The following is a 22,332-nucleotide window of genomic DNA, read 5'->3' as shown; positions in this document are numbered from 1 at the left end:
AAACACCTTTTGCATGTGATGCATTAGAACAGGTTTTAGACTTACCCAGTAGTTAGGTGGGAACTTTATGTGGCCACAGGTCATGGTAACTGAAGTCATCTGGCTCTTGGGCCATGGGCTTTTCACCCCTGGCTTGTGATGAAGAGGTTTTGACAAGAAGCCRTTTATCTTTTGGCTCTTTTGGAGACTGCCTTTGCAAATAGCTGCAGCATTTTATCTTCCTGTTACGAGYATTATGAACTTAAATTAGGACTAAGTTTATAGGTGGCTGTTGTGTTTGATTGGCAGTCTGTCTGCCTGGATAAGTCTAGTTATTTTCATTTTAAAAGGTCTTATTTGCTGAAAACTCACAATTCTCTTTGTTAGCAGGGAGAGAATAAAAGATTAGGGCTGGAAAGGTTATTTCATCCCATCATGGGAAAGAACTTCCCATGATGTGACACAACCTTAAAGTGGGAGGTACTACAAGTTTTAAATATCATTGAGTCTCTAGATCTGAGGTGCCTTTTGATGTGGTCAACTTGTGAGAATTTTAAAAGCTATTTCCCTTGTGAATGCTTTGTTTTCCCCTCAAAAAAAAAAAAACAAAAAACAAACAAAAAGCAGGAAAAACTCTCTTGGCACCTCGTATGCTTGTATGGAAATATATGGGAAACTTTATTACCAAGATGTGTGAGGATTGTAACAACCAGAACTTCAAATAATACTGGTGATAGTTCCAAGGGAGGAGGTGCTGGAGGATCAGGCAATGGACTCTTTACCTGGATCAGTAGCTCTTAGCAGAAAATGCTGGTAGGAAAGAAGCTGCTTTCAGCCTTGCTGGTTGTAGTATTTGAACTGTGAGCCTGAGCTAGTTCCTCAAACTGGCCAGTTTGCTTTGATCCTAGACAGTTTGTTAAACCCCTCCCAGAATCTACACTGTCTTAATATTAAGCCTCTGCAGAGTTATTTTTCTATTTTGCAACTCCTTTTAGCTGTCTGGATTAGATTCCCTTTTGGTTTGATTGGTCTCATTCCACCTTTGTTCAGGGTTGATCTGGTGCCTGTTCTGGTAATTAAATTTTACCATCCTGTGTGATCCTGCAGTATCACGTAGAATATCATCAAAGTTATTAGTGCAAGGGATGAGTTSTCTTTTTCTAATTACACCCAGCATCTTCTGTTCTAAGTAATAAGCTGAATGTCAGGTGGTGATGTGACTAGGTTTTCTTTAGCTCTCACGGGTAAAATGGACGTGGTCCTCTCTTTATTGGGAATTTTATATCCAGAAAGATGGTAGCATCCAAAGGGGTGCAATATGTACCTATCCTCACAGTTTCATACAGCTTCTGGTGATCTAGCCCTGCAAGGTCTTCTCAGTAAAGCAAAGTCCAGGAGATCTCTTAAAGAAATGTTCCTCTAGTGCCCGTTTGGCATGGGCCTTGGGTCAGCAGGTCTTTAAAAAAGAGACATGCTTAAAATCACTGTCTTCATGTAACCCCTGTCCAGAGAAAACTTTCATTAGAGTGCTAGAAAGGAGCAGTCGTGTGGAGGCAGGAGAGCGCTGCCAAGCAGCCGTTTTGAGGCAGTGCAGTCTCCATCCAGCATGAAGCTGCCAGCTTTCTTTGGCCTTGTTATAAAGACTTTGTTTGTTTGCATTCAGCTCTTGGAGCTTTGTCTTTGCGCCCTTTGAAAATGTGATCAGCCTTTCAATGTATGAATACATTTATTTGGGGCGAGGAGGGGAAGCCCAGCGTTACTTAAATATCAGATAACCACCGTGTTCTGGCTGGTTCTTTAAAGCTTATTTTAGTGTTAAATACATGTTGGTAGATTGGGGAATTAATGTCTGTCTGGTAACAGGGTACCTGTAAATGACTGTTCTCTGGGGGATCAATGTGTATGTTGCTAGATGCTCCAGTTTCACAGGAACTGGGGAAAGATACCTAATACCTTAATATCTGTAGTTACCCAGATGTTACTCAATCATTTGGACTGTAACCAGGTAAAGCTTACACCTTCTTTGACAGCCTGCCTTGCAGGAAAACTCATATTGTAACATTTCACCCTGTATTTTTCAATACATTGCAGTTAAGAGCTTTGGCAACATTTTTTTTTGATTCAAGTTCAATATCCCATGAAATATCTTTTGAACATCTTATGAAAAAGSACCAGTGGAAAGTTGCCCTTTTGCCTAAAAAGGGCATTATTAAGTGTTTTTAAACTCCTACTAATAGGAACTTGCACTTTTACCTTGGTTTTTAGTTCTCTTCCGATTGATTAGGTTTGCAATGCATTGGTCTGTTATCTGTTCCGATATATATGCCTTCTCAGTGAGTCTTGTGTATCTGCTAATATCATGTGATCCTAGAGAGATTTCACTGGGGCTTCTGATGATTCAGAGAACAAAGTATTTGATTCCTGTCTATCCGAACAGCATGGGAGTTAGCTGGAACTTGGAAAAATTGAATTTCCTGGCACAAAAGAGCCTGAGAAATCGATTCCTAGGCAATAAAGRGGAAATATATCGGTGAATTGGCAACTTTGATACAAGCAGACAGTAAATACCTCCTGAACATGCACATTTTAGGTTGTCTTCTGCAATCTGGCAGCAAGAAGCAGAAGCTCTGTTTTCAAAACATGTTTATTTGATTTTTAACCTAAGCCTTGTGTTCCCAGCAGCTAAGCTGGGATGGCAAATACAGCTTTGTCTAGGCAGAGAATTTTCAGAAGCATGACTGAACCTTTAAATGAAGAAGATGAAATCTTTTTCAACRGTTATTTTAGTGCTGCAACTGGAGATCTCACATTAATATCATGTTTTATTCTGTATTTCAGCCGAGTTGAGTTAAAAAGGCTGTGCGAGATATTTACTCGGATGTTTGCTGACCCTCACAGCAAGGTAAGAGCGCCGAGGCCTGCCGCGTTCTCTGTGTTACCGTGTGTGCACATTGGACATTGTTCCAGAATTAATGGTTGGCATTTCTAGCCCTGCCATCTGCTGGGGGAAACTGGAATTTATAAATCTCACGGCTGTCTGTTTTATGGTGAAAGGGATATGTGTTACAGGGCAGGACTTGCTACCTTGGAGAAGTTAGCTACAGGAGCAATACGTTCAGTTTTATCCGTATTGCTCTAGGGTCTTGGGAATGCAAAACAGAGCGAGTATCCTGAAGGGTAACTAGTCATAATTCAGCATCGTGTTCATTGCAGTTTAGATGCCCCCAGGGAGTTTTATGGAATCTCACCTAGATAACGTTCTTCATCTTTTCAATAAATTTAAACAATATCACCAATGCCTTCTTTGCCTTCTCTGTAACACCGTCCTTTGAARTTGAAGGCCACAATGTGATTGTACATGTGTCTTCTGAAAAGAAGCAGGGAAAAATGTCGGGGTTGATGAGTTGGGGAGGTTTGACTCAGAAGTGTTGAGTCCAAAAGTACCTTTCTCTTGCTGGYAGGTAAGGAGAATCAGGAAGATGTGGGAAAAATGAGTTTTGTATTCCTTCCCGAGGAAGGTTGCTGGATCTCCTTGATGGGAACTAGTAATGGCTGTATGGAARCATCTGTTGTTGTGCTAAATACAATTTTAAAAAGGAATTGTAACATAAATATTTGCGTTTTGGGTTACTTGGTGCACCAGTTCTAGCAAATGATTGTTAGGAGCAAATTCCCTCAGAAGACAGGTTATTTTATAGGGTTATAGGTCCACAGACCTACCTCAAACTGTGCATTTTTGGCCATAGCTAGTCTGGACCAGCTAGACCACAGATCTGATCCAACGTGGCAATACGTATCTGTAAAGGCTTAAATTAATATTTTTGATTCTCGAAGTTCATGCTGCGTCATGGAAAGTATGTTCTCTGTGGCACTGATGATTTTTCTTCATTGCTTTTATGAAATTATCAATATAATTGCCTTGTGTTAGATAACTGCAATTCTCAATCACTAGATTACTGCAGCATAGCTGAGGTCAGAATTTAGTCTTTCATAAAAGTACAGTTTATTTCTGCCTTCTCTCCTTGCTGARCACACTTGTGTTTGGGATGATGTGGGTCTGGGGTCTCAGAAGTTGGAATGAACTGAGGAGTGGGACGGGGGAAAACATGAAGATGTAGAAAACCACGTAGCTCTCCTGACGTGTTGCCTTTAAACGTTTTGCTCTCATAAGAGAGAATACTATATCTGCTCCAATGTATAAAATGTTTTAAATAACTCTTCTTAGAGTTTTGTTTTTAAGAATGTGTACGCTGCCTATGAATGCATCTTGTATGTGTCGACAAACTGCATCTGAGCAGTCGGGTTTGATCACTGTGTGCTAACGAGTGGTTTGTTTTGTTGCATGGCCTGCTTTGCGGTGGAATTCACAACAGAGAGTAAGTGCATTCTTCCTCTCTTCCTTCATTTGTTTCATGTGGTATTTTAATACAGMACATTCTAGATGTGTATTGTTTGTGATTTTTCTTCTTTTCTGCTCCCCAGAGCAATGTGGTCACTAAAATCATTCATTCATGAAACTGTCTATAACAAAATCATCATGAAATTCAAATACTCGGGGGAGGGAGGTTTAGAAACCTATTTATAGCCCAGTCTGTCTTTTTGTGACATACTTTTTGTTTTTAGGTCTTCAGCATGTTTTTGGAAACGCTGGTTGATTTCATCATCATCCACAAAGATGACTTGCAGGACTGGCTTTTTGTTCTCCTGACCCAATTGCTAAAGAAAATGGGAGCAGATTTGCTGGGGTCTGTGCAGGCAAAAGTTCAGAAAGCCCTGGATGTCACAAGGTAGAAGTACTTGGATGGCAAAAATTATGTAGGTTTTCTCAGGATTATAGGAAAGCACCTAATGAACCTCTTAGAAACCTAGGAGGGACATAGATTTTAAGGGAYGGATCATGCTGAATGCCAGGATAAGTGAGAACAAAATCACATCGAGGTATTTAAAGCACTGAAATCCAAACCTTGAGCTGACATAATTCAGTTTAACATTTTAAATGTTGTCCTCTAAAGTTATTCATGTAGGAAAAAGCATTTTATTTTAGTTTTCATTACTTGACTCAAAATATATATCGTTTGCAGTGCTCAAAAAGTGATTGGTACTTTGATACAGACTGCAGAATGTCTTACACGTGTTCAAACAGCACATACAGATAACAAAGGATAAGATATTGAAGCTACTGTCCTTGYGTTATCTATGTAATTCTGTAGTCTGTGGCTTTCTCCTAAAAATGTCCAGCATAGGACATCTTTATAATAAAGTGCAGCTGATACAAATATTACAGGATTTTAAGAAGGGGAAAAATAATTTAAGAGCAAATGAGATATGAGAGGAGGACATCAGAGAAATCAAAACAATATATGAACTCTAAGGAAAAGAGAAGCTGGTGCACTACTACAGATAAGCAAAGAACAGCCCAAAATGAAGAAAGGATGGAACAATATAAGAAAAGCAGAAGTGTCAGTATATTGATTTTAGAAATTTTCACTAGTCGTGGTGGATGCAGAGCTCATGTGAATGTTTATGTTTCAGATTAATCTAGTCCTGATCATTCATGTTGCATTACATTTTTGCATTTCTTTCCTTTTGACAGAGATTCTTTTCCATTTGATCAACAATTTAATATTTTGATGAGGTTTATTGTAGATCAGACCCAAACACCAAACCTTAAGGTCAGTATCAAAAGTTTTTTCAATGATTTTCTATTAATTTGCAATAGCGGATGTTCTTTTATACAGTATGGAACTCATTGAAAGGTAGTTGTAAATACCTGTATGGTACAGTGTAGAAGTACACTGTTAGCTTTCATTCATTTTTGCAGTTGTTTATAAATTTGCTTTCCTCCCCCCCAAAAGCCTGCATGTGAATGTAGTAGCTCTCATGAGAAGAGAAAATGAAATGACTTTCTCCTGAAATGACTTTCAGGAACACCTAGGCTACTGTTTCTGAAAGCATATCAAGATATAGATGCATGCCTATTTGGATTTACTCTATAGGGATATGTGGGATGCCAAATAACAAGAGTGTTTTCTCTCTCATCTCCAGAGTCTTAGCTCTTTGGAAATTCTACCTTCAGCATTTGTTGACAGACTACAAATTAAGTTTTGTCATCTGAGAACGCTAACTATAAGAGAGAGACCCCAAGATTGTAAAACATTCAGTGCTGGTGCAGGCAGCACATTAGAGTGCTGATTTGCTTATGCAAATACATGAGTAATCATTTTTTTTTCAATCCAGTTCTGATGTACTATTCCAAACTGTTACTATACTAAGTAAATCCTGGGTAAAAGGTTGCTTCTGATTTGAGTTTGATTTGGTTTGAGGCATTACATGAAGACAGGGATATTTTTTCCCCTCAATACATGGATTTTGTGAATTCGTAGGATTATCTGTTTATCCTTGGATAATTCTGTATTTTGCCAGTTCATCAGGCTCACAAATCTCACTTCTCAGGTGAAAGTTGCTATCCTGAAGTATATTGAGTCCCTGGCAAGACAGATGGATCCAACAGACTTTGTGAACTCCAGTGAGACAAGACTCGCAGTGTCCAGAATTATAACCTGGACAACAGAACCAAAGAGCTCAGATGTGAGAAAGGTAAGCCAAAATGTTGGAGCATTTTCAGTACTTCCTTTTATTCTTCAGGAGAAAAAGAAAGTCTTAAATTTAAAAAAAATCAGTATTTATAATTTAATTAAYGAAAAGGGAGAAATTAATGCCTACCTTTCCATCCAGTCTCAAGTGTTAATTCAGTAAAGGCACTCTTCATATTTGTTTTTATAGGTACTTGTCTATGTAACTTTACTATTAACATGCAAAAAGAAAACATGATTTAAATAGGTRCTTGCTATTGAGCAGCCTGGAAATGCCTGTAGTAATTTACTTGGGTAGGCTCAGATGAAATCTAGCACAGCTTCAGCAACACAGTATTTCTTAAAGGAAAGAAAACAAATYAGTAAGCTGCCAAGGGCTCTCAGTTCTTTTCTTCTAAAAGCACATTGTCTTTATCTCAACATGGAAAGAATTGACACATTTAGGTCAGGCACAGATAATACAGTTACCTTGCTCCTTTTCTTGCTGTAGATGCAAATGTCAGGTAAGCTAAAATGGAGCAGATACATGAAACAGTCTCACTTTTATCTATTACCTGGCATCTCTAACAATTTTAAATTAGCTTATTTTTCCAGACTAAGTACAGGAGTAAATTCCAGGAGGTATTGTAAGTTTTAAGAAATATTTGGACTAAACATGTAAGCATTTCAGAATATAAAAATTGAGACACTTTTTGAAATGTTCAATTAAAACAAGAATAGTGTTTCGGTACTTGATAACTTTGCCAATAAAATTGTTAATAATTTAATTTTCATGAAATCACTGGCTAAGAAAGGTGCTACAGCTGCACCRTATCTGATGATCGTCAGACTTCAAGGAAGGTTTCTGTGTGTGCTGTGAGCTTTTCAGCATGGATTTGTTCAGATCTGGAGGAGAATGTCTTGTGCAGCTTTGAGACTTTCTGCAGGGATTATTTCTTCACTGTGACCGAAACTTTCTTCTGCAAGATAGTCTGTCTCTGAAAAGAGTGACTGTAAATCCTAGGCTTAAATCTGGAATGTGCATTTTCATTTTGATGACATTTCATTTTGACAATGTCAGATTTAAATAACAGGGAAAAAATCAATCTCTTATAAGTTGAAAGTAAATTCCAAACTAAACAGTTTGGCAGGTGAGACTCTTTCAGGTGGAAGTGTTGTAATTCCGCTAGAAATAGATACTGAAAGCAGAAAGCAAAATGCCAGTGCTGCTGAGCAGCAGAAATATTCCACCATTAGAGGTCAACATTGCTGCATGCAGAGTTGACTCAAGAGTAACTGCAGCAGCTGGAAGTCAGGCTGTTAGCTGCAAGCTGCAGGACGGGGTGGGAACACGTTTGCAGCACAGTGACCATATCCAAGATGCACAGTTAATGTGAATCCTGGTAAGGCTGGCAGCAAACTGCACTTGAGCAGTACCTGGGCAAGCATCACGGGGCCTGGGGGCTGATAAGAGATCACTGCATCTAATTTCTTTTTATTAAACCTGAATGTGGCTACTGCATCTGCCTCCAGTGCTGGTGGTGGTCAGGGGTGGTGCTGCACCATTGAGCTCATTTAGGCTACTGAAGTGAATGCCAGGGTGATCTTCATTTCATCCTGCTGTTGGTGTACCATGATTTTATAAAGAACATAGTGCAAACTACCGGCTTTGGAAGAAACACTGCGGCCAAGGATTTATAAGCTGTCATTGGCCATTATCTCTTTGAGGGCTGTTGTTAACAGACTAATAAATTCATTATGGAATAACGAACTTGATTATCACAGGCCAGCCCTGACGCGTAAGTGTCCTGAAGAACACAATTAAATACATCTATATAGGAGACTATTAGCTGGAAAAGCAGTGCTGTTTTTCTATATGAAAAAAAAGATTAATTTGTATAGTTTAAGGGTTAGAAGCTGATTTTCTTCTCTTAGAAGCTATTACTGCTCATAGCCTTCAGAGCGTGAGGTTTTCAAAATGCAGAGTGATGATGCAATTGTGCAAAACGTTGCCACCCCAAAACCTGAGGGAACAGTTGAAGGCCTATGGGAGAGGAGGAAGAAATATAATTCAGATTCCAAATGCCCAGGCACTCAACAGAGTGCTGGAGAGGCCTGGAATGAGTGTAAAATGAAGGTAAAACAGGAACATTCTACTGATCAGTTAAAAATATAAACATGCTCATGGTGAAATGCTCATGCTCATTAGCATGAATGGCAATTAATATAGCGGTTTTATCCTATGGTAGGACCTGTTCATGAAACAGTTTATGTTGTCAGTCAATAATGGGATCTTTCTGGTGCCGTTAGCTGTGCACAACGGTCATGGAGGTTCCAGGCCTGTGGGTATTAAGGTATTGGAGAAGAAGTCAAGCGGAGGTGACATCTAATCCAAAAAGCTTTTTCAAAGGGAGTCGATCTGTATTAAACTCAATGCACCCATCTGGTGCTTACTAAACAAATGTACTGATCTGCTTAACCTGTCTGCCACTGCACTTGGACTACAGGTCATATTTAATAGATTTTTGCAGTCACAAACAAACTTAGCCCAAGGATTTGCTGTCGTCCAGAAAAGAGTTTATGCTTCAGCATGAAAYGATATCCATAGTTAAATAAAAGCTCTGTTATCACTTGAGTATTAAAAGTAAAAAACATGATGTACTTTAAGGAGCGTTCAGTTAACATCACCGTGACTAACTGACAAAYAGTGTCTCAGGGCAGAACTCATTTAAATTGTTGACAGTGGCAGTAAATTATATATAGTGAAGATTACTGGCGTGCTTTATTTTTCAAGTAAAGCGAGCTGCAGAGTGTTATGGGCAAATATTTTTTTCCTTGTTTTAGAGATAGTTAACACTTAACTTGAATGAAAAGCAAATAGTCTTTAATATTTGCTGCCTGGAAACAGAGCTAGAAGAAAGGTGAAAGGCATTTGTCCACTGTGTGAAATAAAAGGTCTTAGGTAGAAATAGAGAATGTTGCCTCCTATCCGTAGTTATATGGGGAAATGGTTCAAATTTTCCCTACAGGTGCCATGAATTGCATATGTGAGAGCATGTGTTGCTGATTTATGCACATAGAGTCATTATGTCACTTATTCATGATTTAAGAATTTTATTTCTCTCTATCACAGGATGACAATTTAAATCTTTTTTCAGTTTGAATCTTTTTTTTGAAAATGTTTCAAATTCAATGAAATCATTCTACAAAAGACAGTTATTACTGCTCAGAAAAGTAACAAAAAATAGTAATGTTAATAGATGACTGCTGTTGAGGCTATTAGCTTAGTAACTTGGCTGTTATCACTAATATTGCCAGCAAAATAATTGTGCAACCCTTACGTAGGCAAAACTCCCATTAATTTTGGATTGCAAGATTGGGTTCCGTGTGGGAAAATACTCTGGTTCTGGTGAGGAGCCATCAGCTYGAGAATGGAAATTAAAATGAGGTTTCTGATTTCACTCTGGCCAAGGCCTTAGGAAGCCTCGTGCCCAAGGCTAAGGGGAATGGAAATTTTTATTAAACATGAGAGCTCAGCCCTAAGAAAGGGGTTGGAGTCGTCTGTAAGGGTGCCTGGGATCCTGGTGCTTGGGAGGAGTTTGTGCCCAGGTTGAAAGGGAGCAAAGCTCTTCAAGGTGAGGGATGAGTGATGCTGCCACCACCTTGGCAATCGGGTAAGCTCTGGTCTTAACAGTAGCAGATCTGTATCATGTTACTGTTATTTTGCCCACTAATCTTGAGGAAGAAGTAGTTTTTTCTTCCATGACAACCTGCCTGGTTTCCTTGTTGATGAAGCACGCTTATTTTTATCTCTTATGGACATCTGTCCTGTGCACGGCATCATGTTCTGCCTTCCACTTGCATAACCAGGAGAGCTCTTCTGTCAACTATCCCACTCTTATGCTGTGTTTTGACTAAGCTGCCCTCAAGCAGGAACTTAGTGAGATGTTGGAGCCAAGGCAAGGAATCCAAAAGTCCGAGTGAACATTAGCATGGCTCAAATTTACATCATGACTAAGCTCAACCTACCTGTYCTCAAGAGTGGCCCTCTTGTATTGTCGCTGGTTTATGGGTGAAGGTCTAGAGGTAGCCAAAGAAAACCATAAGCCATGTCTGGGATGGGAATTGATTCCAAAACTGTTTTTTCAGGAAGCTGTTCAGGAAACTATTTTGAATTACTAGAAAAAGGAGGTCAAAGAGAAAGCTGTAGGCCTCCAGATTGACGCTCTCAATCAAGCAAGGAAGGTTAYGGAAAAGCTTTTAATGGCAAAGTATTTAAATATTCCTCAGCAGGTCAGGAGCTGTAGCTTTCTTGTAAAGTTCCTAGACAAAAATTGCACGTCTCATAATGACCCTGTGGAGAGCCAAGTAGACAGAGAAATAGGCCTTAGGATCTCATCTCTAAGGAGCCTTGGATAGCAGCATGTCCACACTGCTGGGTTCAGCAAAAGGATATTCTTAAAGCTGAGCTAGAACTAAATACTAAGCAGAGCAACTTTCAGGGATTTAAGCATAGTCATCGTTAGGAAAAACAGTGTAATTGCTCAAAAATGGTGCTTGGTGGATTTCAGTAATTACCTGTTTTAATGCTGCTAGAACAAGAAGGTTCTCAGTGTCCTAGTTGTGTTTCCAAAATAGGAGCTGTCATTTTCTGTTTGTTTTGATTTCGAAGCTAGAGAGCTATAGAGCGCAAATATTTTTAGTGTATGCAGGATAAGAAAAACAGCTTTTCTGCGCAGTAGTGGCGTGCAGGATCAGCACATGCTTGTTGGGCAACGTGGGCTTTCAGGTGGGTTTCCTTAAACTGGATCYGAGGTGCATATAGAGCCTTCTGGGCTCCCTTGTGTTGAAAGCAATTGGTCAGACAAGCAGTTGCACTTTCTCAGCTTGCTAGAAACTAGGAGTGAGTGCTAACAAGAGATAAGGAACTGCTCCACAGAGCATGTACTCATGCTTATATTATGCATCTGTGCATAATACATCTGTACATGCCATGGATATAAATATACAAGCATATATAATGGTAGACATGACTTGTCATTTTTTTAATATGAGGACTAAAGGTTTACATGTGCATTATAAAGTGATCAAATAAACGGGTCCTTGGCTGCCTTCCCTATGCAGCCATGGCCGAGTCTGCCATGCGGCATGTCAGATTTGCAGGCAGGTTGAAGTGCATGTTTTTATTGCAAACCACCTGCAGAAGCTGATCCTTCTTTCTTAWCTTACACATGGGAATGACCTGTGGGGTGCCAGGTCGTGGCGTGCCATGAGTTTCTCAGCTGTCAAAAGAATATAATCTTTGTTGCTAGTTCTAAATAAAAGATTTGGGTGTGGGGGCAAGCCCCATTGGTAGAAGAGTTACCTTTTTGGAGGGAGCAAAGGAATTCAGAGTAGCCTTCGTCTTCCCGACTTCTGGGAGCAATGTCTGGCTCTCCTGGAAATACTGAACCTTTTTTGCTATAGTCTTTGCTATGGCCAGGTGACAAAAGATSAGCATACATGAGGAGGTTAAATATATTACAGGGCTGTAATCAAAGTATGTGATTATTCAGTGCTGCATAGGTTTTGCTGGCAGTTGTTTCAGATGCCGTTCACGCTGTAGTCACATTTTGACACGTCATACAACCATGCACAATTARTAATGCCTCTTATGCTGTACTAAGTGTGTGCTGTATAAAACACAAAGACAATGTGGATTTAATCTGTATATGAATTCTGTATGTATCTGTTAAAATAAAATCTTCCTTTTCAGGATATAGATGTAAACAGAATAGTGTAATAGGAATCTCTTGGGGCTGTGTGTGCAAATCCTTGAAATCMAGCTAGCATGCTTGGATTGTGAGCTGTTGAAGCCGTTGTGATTCACGCTGCCATATCAGTAATCTGGACGTCTGTGATCATCTCATCTAGACCCAAAAAGGGAACATGCAGGAGGTTCGGTCTGGCAGATAGTTTGTTAGCTTGTTTCTAAGCTAAAGCTTAATGGTCTGCTGGAAATAACGCTTAAACTGCACTTGGTTAGGCCCTGCAAACACTCTGAATAGGTGTGCCTTAACTCTCAATCAGCAGTGCTCATCAGAGAAGGTTGTTAAAGCCTTGCCCTGTGCCCATAGGTGTGCTAATGCAAGCTGCCAATGCCACTGCTGCTTCCCAGTCCCACTGGCTTTATGTTCTAGCTTTCTAGCTGTGCTTTCCTGTAACTAAGAGGATATGGGAGAGTTCCTCTGTCCTGATAYGTCCTGTGCTGTTAAAATCACGCTTACCCCAGCCTGGATGGCGAAATGAATAATTTATATGCAGTATGATTATATTTGTCAAAAATGAGCACACATTAGTGTGCAGCTTCCCCAGATGGATCCCAGTGCACAAGGCATTTGTAGAGAGTGTTGGCCTGTTCGGTCCCACTGCAGTCAGCAGCTTGGATTCTGATTTCCTCTGGACACTGAGACATGAAGGAAGGAAAGATCCAGGAAGATCCAAGCTCTGCTCCGAATGCTCCTGGCTGGCCGGGTGCAAATCCTGTTGCCATCTCAGTGCAGTTGCACGTTGCCCAGGCCCTGCATCATCTCAGCTGGGTTTTCCAAAGGGCCGTGGAAGTCATCGGTAGGTCACCAAAGCCAAACCTGAGAACTGTGGCTGAATAATGTAAAGCCAGTGCTGCCCTCTGCTGAAAGAAAGTCTCTTGGTTAAGTCAAATACTAGCGGTTTTAGTTGATGGAAAATATTCAAGTGACTGGTTAAAACTGTCTTGTGCAAAATGAGAGCATGTGCACTGTTCAGGTGATTTAGTTGAATCTTTGCTTTCTCTAAATGATTTAAACTTTCCTGTTTGTCAACTGCAGACCATGCATAGTTGGGTAGGGGAGGATTTGCCAGCTAGGACAACTACAGCTTCCTCAGGGCCTGGTGAAGGAAACTTGGAGGAGAAATGTAAACAGGTAGACTCAATGCAATGTGCACTAACCACACTAACCTTGCTTGCAGTCTCAGCTCAGCTGTGCAGAGAGACCTTGCYGGGAGCCTGAACCAAGTGTGTCTGTCTGTAAAATAACTTGGGCTTTGCTGTGCTTTCCTGTTAACTTTGCTCTGGTTTGCAGATTGCTTTTGTGTCTCAGGAACAACTGGGGTTTGGGGTTCTCTGCTCTGACAGGGCTGACAGTATCACGAGCCTTTTGTCAATAGAAGTTGGAGCAGTTTGCAGCCTGCTTTCACCTTGCTCAGGCACTGGCAGTTTATTCTGCCTTGTGGAYTGGAAAAGCTACAGGACCTTGCAGGAAGGTCAGGTCACTGAGCAGGCATTTCTTTAAAATCAGGGGATTTCCCAGTTAGCACTGACCTATTTGCTTAGTAAGGCCAAGCTTTTTAAAGGGGGCTTTAAAGTATTTCCACTAAGTCACAGAGGTTGCTGGGTTTTTATGAGCCCGCTGTCCACATTCAAAAATAAAATCTGCTGGAGTATCTGCGTTTCTTCAGCAGCAGATGCTGTTGGACAGCACAGGTTTTGCACTGGTGTCAGTGTGAAACCTSGGGAGCTGCTACCTGCCCGTGGAAGGAGAAGCCCATAAAGGAAGGAGAAGCCTGTAAAGGAAATAAAGAAGCTAYGTAAGAGACTCCTTTCAAATGATGAATGGCCTGATGCTGAGCCAGACCSCCTCACTGTCCTAGGCAGGCTTTGAGTTCACTGGAGCTTCATCAGCTTAAGCCAGCAGGGAATGGTCCCTTTAACCCCTGGTGATCTATTGGGTCCACACTATCCCTCACTGAAGGGAGASGGATTAGTGAGCATGAGTCACGGCAGAGGGCTCTTTAGATTGCTCCTTTTTTGAAGTTTAATATCATCAAGCATGAGCGCTGCATGGGGAATGTGTGTACACTCAGTACAGGAATCTTTCTTTGATTTTTTTTTTTTTATTTATGTCTTGAATAAGCATATTGAAACAGTAACCAAGATCTTCAGAAATGACTAGTGAGTCTGAGATTATGAAAACGTCCCCAAGTCACAAGCTGAATGGAATTAAAAGTTGTCAGAAACATCATTTCTGAAAGATGTAATTTGACTTGGTAGATTAAGTAAAYGAAACTTAGATCCAGACACACTTCATAATGATTTAACTAGCAGACAGGTGTAGGAATACCCTTCATTACAATAAAATTAGCTGCACTACATCTGAAAGGTATTGTAAAAGTGAAACTTCCCTGGTTTTTGTCATCTCAGTGAATGGGAGATCTGCTTGKTTTAGCACAAGTGTGTGTGTGTTCATTCTCTAACATCCAGGATGTGCATGACTTCATATGTAGGAATGTACTTTGGTATCACTGTCAACTTTGCATTCAGTTGCTGATTGTTGTCCTGACATCTCTTGTTTGCAGTAATGTTTTTATAGCAGATGTTGGTGGAACTTAAGTGTCTTGGATTAAACCGCACAGAGATACAAATTCCTGATGGATACCAGGCAGAGTTCCCTGCAACTCAAGTTGTAGGGAGCTTCATAGGGAACTGCAGATACACTTAATTACTGCAACTTTAAAAATACATTATTAACCATCTCCTTCGTTGAGAACAAAGAACATACAGTTAKTGCTGCAATGGTGAATTATATTTTAACCCTCTTCTAAGTTCATTTTTTGTCTTTAGGAAGTTTTGGAAAATTCCAGAAAGATTCAGATACGAATGTCTGCTATTCTTAAACCTTTATGCTGATCCAAAWTTGGAGCTCCTGCTCCTCTTATTCTGAGATAAGCTACTGCCTAGTATTCAAACACCTACCCTGGAGGTTGTTGCGTCCACAGCTGCACCCCAGTTGGAGAAGGTGGTTGCTGGTTCTTCGCCATTRCTTCCCTTTCCCGGTGGTTTTCTTGGCTTTTACAGTATCTCAGCTTAGATTCCCAACTCGGGGATGGAAAACAAAGCAGAATTGGTGCCACTCACACGGGCCGTGTGCTGCTGGAGAGGTCTGGTTAGGAACATGTGACGTTAATTCCTCTCGCAGATCTGTGCTCGGTGATTTATGCTGCTTTCATTCCCATTTGATTCCATTGGCGTAGCTGAGGGCATGTGGAGCTGCGTGTTCGCTGATGGAATTAGCGGAGATCCTGTTGTGGCAGGGGCATGAGACCCTGCCCAGGGAAATGAAGGGTGGAATTCCCAATTCCTGCTGCGGTTGCGGATTCACTTGGTGGCTTTGGGGAGTCTGATGCGTTTGCTTTGTCCTGCRTGAGAGGAAGGTCCCTCTTGCTGTCCCAGCAGAACCTCCACCTGAGCCTGGTCCTTCTGTTGCTGTAAGACCCTCCGTGGTACACTTTGCAAGGAATGGTGAGAAAGCAGATTCTGCAACAAATTTGGATCCTCAGGAAGAGGGGTCGTTGTTTAGAATCCAAAACTCTAGTCCCTTTCACACGTAAAAGGTACAGGAATAGCAAATTCTGTTCCTAGGTTCCTTTATTTTTGATTCTAGTAGTTTTGGCAGCAGCTTACTCAATGAAGCGAGTGTACAGGATGGGCACTAGCTGTGAGGAGCTGTAGGCACCTGAGAAACTTGTGTAACTGCAGAAATGCATTGCAGGCTGCAACTGTGAAGTTAGCTATGCTAACTAATATATCCTTGTGACATATTCAAAATATACTTGTCTAGTATGAGCATCTTCTTTCTAAATGAAATACCTGCATCTTTTACCATAAGGATCATTCCAAGCAAAATGTATATTCAGAGAATAAAAACTGACTGTCTTTTTATTTATTTGTCTTTCAGGCAGCACAAATAGTCCTGATTTCTCTCTTTGAACTGAACACTCCCGAGTTTACCATGTTACTTGGTGCCTTGCCAAAAACATTCCAGGACGGTGCTACCAAGCTCCTGCACAACCACCTCAAGAATTCCAGCAACACGAGTGTGGTGAGAGCCCTTGTCCCTGCAGGCAGCAGGGCCCCCGCGACAGCAGCTCGCTGATACACCTGGCAGGACTGTCCTCTTGCTTGAAACAGTATTACAGCAGAGGCTGCTGCAGGCTGTTGTTTTCATAGGGGCTGTTAAAACAAAAAGCTTGGGTATTTTTAAACTTTTATTGCCATCACAACCAATGCAGATTAAAAAAAGTAAAAAGGAGAACTTGAAAGTTGATGGGGTTGATGCTTTTAAAACTGTGCTTTTGAAAATTGTGCCAGTTGTGACCTGTGGCTAAAACGGAGCCTCTGCACTGGGAGACTTTTCTGGGCGTAACACTAATGTTGAAATTGGTCCTGGTCAATAYCTGATACGCTGCCTGTTAAGAAATTTGGAGGGTGTTTGATCTGACCTAGTAGGTGTCCTCACTCTGTAACTATTATTTAAAGTTTCTGTTTTATGTGAAACTCTGGACTATTTGTATTTCCCCGAAGGAAGGCGTTAGAGGAGAACCCAACTTTGTTTCTAAACTGTCTTTTTCCTCATAGAAGCAAGTTGGTTTTTTTTGCCTTTATGTAGAAATCCTGTAAAATTGTGTGGAATTTGAACCCAGCCATCTGAGTGCATGCTTAGAGACAAGCAGACATTTGTGTAAGCTACAATTGCACRCTAAGCTCCTAGGAACAAGGGCTGGATTCAGTCATTCCTTCCACCTTGTTCAACTTCCTCTTGTATGAAATGGTTCATAAGTGAGAATATCTTTCTGCTTGTTTTGCTGTGGTATAAATGATTATGCAGGCCAGTGGAAAATGATAAATTATATTAACTTATGCCCCTGACAAGTGCTACAGAACGCTTTAGACAATGTGGGAAATGGCTGTGTAATTAAAGTGCCAGGGTAATGATCTGCATGCTGTGGAGCATGGAGAATAGTKTTTGCGGAGCTGGATGACGTGGTAGGTTGACAAACCATTTTCCTGGCRTAACTGCAGACCATCCACACAGCCTGGTGAAGCGACAGGTCCTGTGGACAATAGAAAGACGCACATGTGCCTCGATCCTCAGAGCAGTCCCCCTGCACGGCTCTCAAAGTGCTCCCCCAAAGACATTTATACATTTTGCATCTGTGCAGTTTGAAGCCTGGGTGCAGCAAGCCCATGAACTTTGTGCCCGAGTGCTACGTGTGCCCTGAAAGGCACCTTTCTTGGGATTAAAARTATCATATAACTTCTTACTAGAAGAAAAATGAGCCCGTATTTTCTGTGATTTGCTTCTGCAGTTGCCTGCAGTTCATACTGCAGATTCTTAGGTCAAGAGCTGTCRTCAAAACTGGACTAAACTTGCCCCGGGCAAATAAAGGCAACATTTGAACCTGTTGTTGTTTGTGTTGTCCTGCTGTTTGTGTCTTGCTGCTAATCCCTGTCCTCTTTTCCCTTGCAGGGTTCCCCCAGCAATACCCTCGGTCGGACTCCTTCCCGGCACTCCAGCAGCAGAACCAGTCCCTTAACTTCACCTACCAACTGTTCCCATGGGGGCCTGTCTCCAAGGTAATGTGGCAGGAAAACTAAAGCACTAACAAAATATTAAAGTGTTTCAACATGAATGTGTATTTCCAGAATGACTCATTTTCAGAACAGATAAAGACCAAAAGTTTACAGTGATTTCTCACAACGAACAGGGCTTGAACATGATAATACATGATTACTGCTTGACTTCAGTGTTGTAGTCTTCATGTTATCTGTGTAATCTTAATTTCTCATAATATTCATTTTCTTTCACAACTAGCCCTTCTCTAGAATCACACTGCTGGGTTTAGTGGAGGCAGCATTAAATGGCGGTATTAGAAACCAAGGTGGTCTTTTAAGTTACAGACATGATGAAGATGAGGCATTCAGTTAAGAATTCCAGGTTGTGCCTATTTTGTAGGTCTGCCCTTTTTTCCCAGTAATTCATGCAGCTGAGAGCCATGATAAATCTCTGCTATTGTCCTCTTTAGCTTTGTGAAGATGCAGAGCAAGCCAAGGTCGAGATCCTGTTTCAGCCATGAAGTCTTCTTCCGCTGCCTTCTTTTTTGGTTCTTGGCAGAGCAGAGCCCTGGTCCCCACAAGAGCAAGTTCACTGCAGCCAGGCACTTTGCTGAAGCTGCAGATGCCCTTCTAGAAGATATCGATCCATTCCAAAACCTTTTATCTGAGCAGACACAGGCTCTTGGGTGTTGGGAACGTACATGTTCTGGTACCAGGAAAAAAGAGTAGGGGAGAAAAGGATTTAAATAATATGCTTTAGGGGCAAGAATTTTTTGCAGAAAGTGTTAGGTTGCTAATTGGACAAGCTTTGGTTCATGCTGGGAAAGCTTCAGAGCTACTGCTCCTTTTTTGCTGGCCCTACTTGGCATGGGAGATCATTTCCCTTTGTCACAGAGAAGGCAGAGGGAAACAAGCTGARCAAGAACTTCAGTTCATAGTCCAGTGTGATGACTTAAAGTGAAATCTGTTGATAAGCCTTGTTGTAACTTGCCAAAGCTTGTCTGGAKGGGTGCTTAGGCATATGAGTTTCCATGTGCCAGGAAAACTCTGAATTTTTAGTCTTTGGTGAGAAGTTATACAAGTTCCAGCAGCATATCAGGAACATGCGGAGTTTCCTTAGAAAATTYGGGATATTTAAATATACCTTTGTGGCCCTAAATCTATTGTAATCAAAATCTAGTCTGAGAAACTGAAAAGCAAAGTAGAGGTTTCATAGTGCAATATTTCTCAACAAAAATCTCATCAAGGAAGCAAGCAGTGGTGGAGCTTCAGGGGCAGTGCTGTAGGGCTGCCTCCTTTTCTCCTGCCTCTAGCGTGGTTGGATCTGCTGATTTCTGTCATGGGAAATTTTAAGTTGGGAGCTGTCTCCTCAGTTATGTTATGGCCTTGATGGCCACACTTGCGTGTGGCACCTGGTTTTTAAAGCGGTGACCTTTTGCTGTGCTTTTTTGGGTTTTGCCATCACGATACAACTCGTCTTTGCCACTTCTCTTGAGCTTAGCTATGGGTTCTTCTCGCCTCTTAATTTCAGGATGTGTGTATGAAAATATTGATGAAAAGCTTTCCACTTACATTTGTAATATCATTGTTGCCCTTTTCTAGAGAGTTTTTCTTCAGTGTAGTGTCCACAAGGAGTAACATGGAGAGGACATGGAGTTGCAGATTTGTCTATATATGAAGATTATATAATAGATTTGTCTATCTAGCTGTGCTTTGAAACTAGATGTGGCTGTAAATGATAAGGGACCCTTTTGCAGAGGGTGTATCCGGGCTGTGCATATAGCTCACCACTGCTTCCTTGGGAAGACCCCATTTAGCCCATATAGGCTGCGTGCCTATAGCTGAGCACAGTCAGTTGAAGGACTGTGTCCAGTCCTTAATGCCAGTCTTTGTTTTGGAGATGTCTCTTTCCTATGAGCGTATTCCTCATGCAGAGATCAGAGGGGTCGCACAGGGAGACGTGTGTCTACTGGGAATTACAGCAGTCCATAAAGAAGAGATAGTTGAAGACCAGGAATATGAAATTGCTGCCCAGTGTAGCTGTGTTGCCCTTGTACTGAGAGTGGGGGCTGTATCCTTGGCTAGCATTAGCTGCAGGCCTTTACTGATGCTGTCTTTCTCTCATAGCTGTGTAATCCATCCCATTTGGATCGTGTTGCTTCTCCCATTTTATTGCCAGCACAGTTAATTTCCTGATCTTTGTGTGTGCATTTGAGCTGTCTGGGTTGATTGGATGCTCTGCTTGACCTGGGCTTTGCTGATGCCAGTGGTTAACTCGCTGAGTGAGGTGATAGTGAATGCGCCAGTATTCCCTGATGTGAGTGTCTTCAGAAGGGTAACTTGTCCAGGGCCTTGGACAAAGCTCTTCCTCCTCCTATCATTTATTTCAGCTATTATTGCTTCATCCTGATGGTCTTGTGTTGGGGAGAGAAGAGTTGTGGAGGGAAGGTCTTTTTCTGGAAAAGAAAAGCAAGGGAGAGCACTTTGAAGGCTTGAAAAACAGTTAGAGAAATATCCTTGTGACAGAGAAAGAACATTTTCTGGACAGTGATCAGATGAATGGTTCGAGTTTGTGTTGGGCATAGAAAATTTATTAAGTGATGTAGTATAATTAAAAAAAAAAAAAAAAAAAAAAAAAAACAAAAGTGAATTCTTCCAGCCCAGAATACTATTTGATTGCAAAATGATCTGCAAACTAAAAAGTGGCAAAGGTTGTGAATTTATCTGGAATTGTTTGGGATATTTGAAGGAAGAATACCAAATAAAGGGGCTTGCTCTGCCATTTCTGCCTTTGCTGGGAGCCCAGAAACAAGTATAGTCCCTAAGTCTTTTTTAGTGCATTTCACGGCTAGATTTTAAGCAACTTAAAAAGATGATCAGTGCTACTGTGTCAAGCTGTGAAAACTGAAACTTGGATGAGAAGGACTAACAACATCAGTTAGTCATCTTCTGCTGACTAACTGCTCTGAGAAGTCACACTAAATAGCACAGCCATGCAAGTGATGGCAGAATTTGACTTGTGTTGATAAGAGAAGGCATTTCTCATTAAGAGAACACATTTTTTTGAAGATCTCTAGAGGAAATGCATCAACATAGAAACTAATTCATTTGCTCTGTAAGCCTAGGTGCTTTATTTCACTGAAAATAGGAACTGACATTAAACATAAGTTTCAATAGTTTGGTGTTAAATTGAGCAAGGAAAACATTAAAACGAGCCACCCACTTTATACAGTAAGGACAAGTCTGCATCGTTCGTTGGCTCCTTTGCAGGTAGGTGAGATCTGAGGCAGGAGACTTCAAATGAGCAGTCCTGTCTGGTGCACTGCTGTAATGGTTTTTCTAATAGCTACGTGCTCTGCTTGCTGTTTAACAGGTGAATTTCTTGACACYGCTCTTCAGATGAGTTTTCAGCTGGCCCTGCAGCTGTTTGCACTAGGGCAGTTCTTGTTTGCCATTGCTGGCCTTGCAGCATCTTTCACTTACGCACACACCACTATGACCTTCCAAGTTAGCGTGCTAAGCTTAATAGAAACAAAGAAGCATCCTGAATACTCCAGCAGCTCAAGCATCTGGATTCTCATTTAGAAGATGGTGGTGGAAATCCAGCCACATAAAGGCAACAAAATCCACATAAATCCAGCAACATAAAGGTAGCAGGACAAAAATGAAGCTTGTGCTGTGGACAAACTTGCAYAGCACTGGATGCCTTGAGCTAAAGGCACTGTGTAAAACTGTGACCTAGAAGAGCTTTGTACAACTTTGAAGTTTCACAGGGAGCTGGATTTCGTTTAGTCTTGTAAGCTTTGCCTGCTGGGCCTTTGACCAAGTTCCCCATTCACAAGATGCTTTCTACACTCTGGACTGACTTTCATTTACTACTCATTTGGGTCACTTTGAATCTGGTGGAATAGAAGTGTCTCTTAAGCCCCGTGAAGCTCAGTGCGAATTGGGGAGGGGTTGCAGGCTCTTGCTGGAGGCACCTGGTGCCAAACTTTACAAGCCGCTCTTGGGTATCTCTAGAATTCAACTCCAACCCCTTTTATCCAGGGAAATTCTGTTGCTTGCAGGTATCTGCATAGAGTGGGAATCCAGAAACACGGTCAGAGTTTGTTCAGCTAGAACGTTTTAAGAGTTGTTTGTAGAAGCTGTACTCATATATGCAATTTATTTAATAAATTAAACAAGGACAARCAGAGACTATATATATATATTTTTGTGAATGGTGTCATCATATTAGAAATAAGTAGAAATTAATAAAGACCAAAGCAATGACTTGTGGGGCTTAATGGAGTATTCCTGTTTAATTTTGTTTCTATTAAATTTTTCTCTCTCTTTCTCCAAGGCAGCATGACAGCACTAAGCCACTCAGAT

General features: G+C 41.1%; 1 protein-coding gene across 3 annotated transcripts in view; it reads left to right on the top strand.

Moving 5' to 3' along the window:
- Positions 1 to 22,332, top strand: part of CLASP1 (cytoplasmic linker associated protein 1) — a 153,167-nt gene that overhangs the window by 109,042 nt on the left and 21,793 nt on the right. For all 3 annotated transcript variants that reach the window (XM_026054071.1, XM_026054063.1, XM_026054055.1), the window contains 7 exons: positions 2,818 to 2,881; positions 4,353 to 4,355; positions 4,603 to 4,766; positions 5,573 to 5,651; positions 6,433 to 6,576; positions 16,304 to 16,447; positions 17,876 to 17,982. In XM_026054071.1, coding sequence (XP_025909856.1) covers positions 2,818 to 2,881; positions 4,353 to 4,355; positions 4,603 to 4,766; positions 5,573 to 5,651; positions 6,433 to 6,576; positions 16,304 to 16,447; positions 17,876 to 17,982 — 705 coding nt within the window. The remainder of the gene's footprint in view (positions 1 to 2,817; positions 2,882 to 4,352; positions 4,356 to 4,602; positions 4,767 to 5,572; positions 5,652 to 6,432; positions 6,577 to 16,303; positions 16,448 to 17,875; positions 17,983 to 22,332) is intronic.

This window comes from Nothoprocta perdicaria, unplaced genomic scaffold, assembly GCF_003342845.1.
Source record: "Nothoprocta perdicaria isolate Ctin4 unplaced genomic scaffold, notPer1 scaffold_0, whole genome shotgun sequence".
Taxonomy (NCBI): domain Eukaryota; kingdom Metazoa; phylum Chordata; class Aves; order Tinamiformes; family Tinamidae; genus Nothoprocta; species Nothoprocta perdicaria.
The sequence above is the reverse complement of the archived record's forward strand: the minus strand, read 5'-3'. Positions and strand labels throughout refer to the sequence as shown.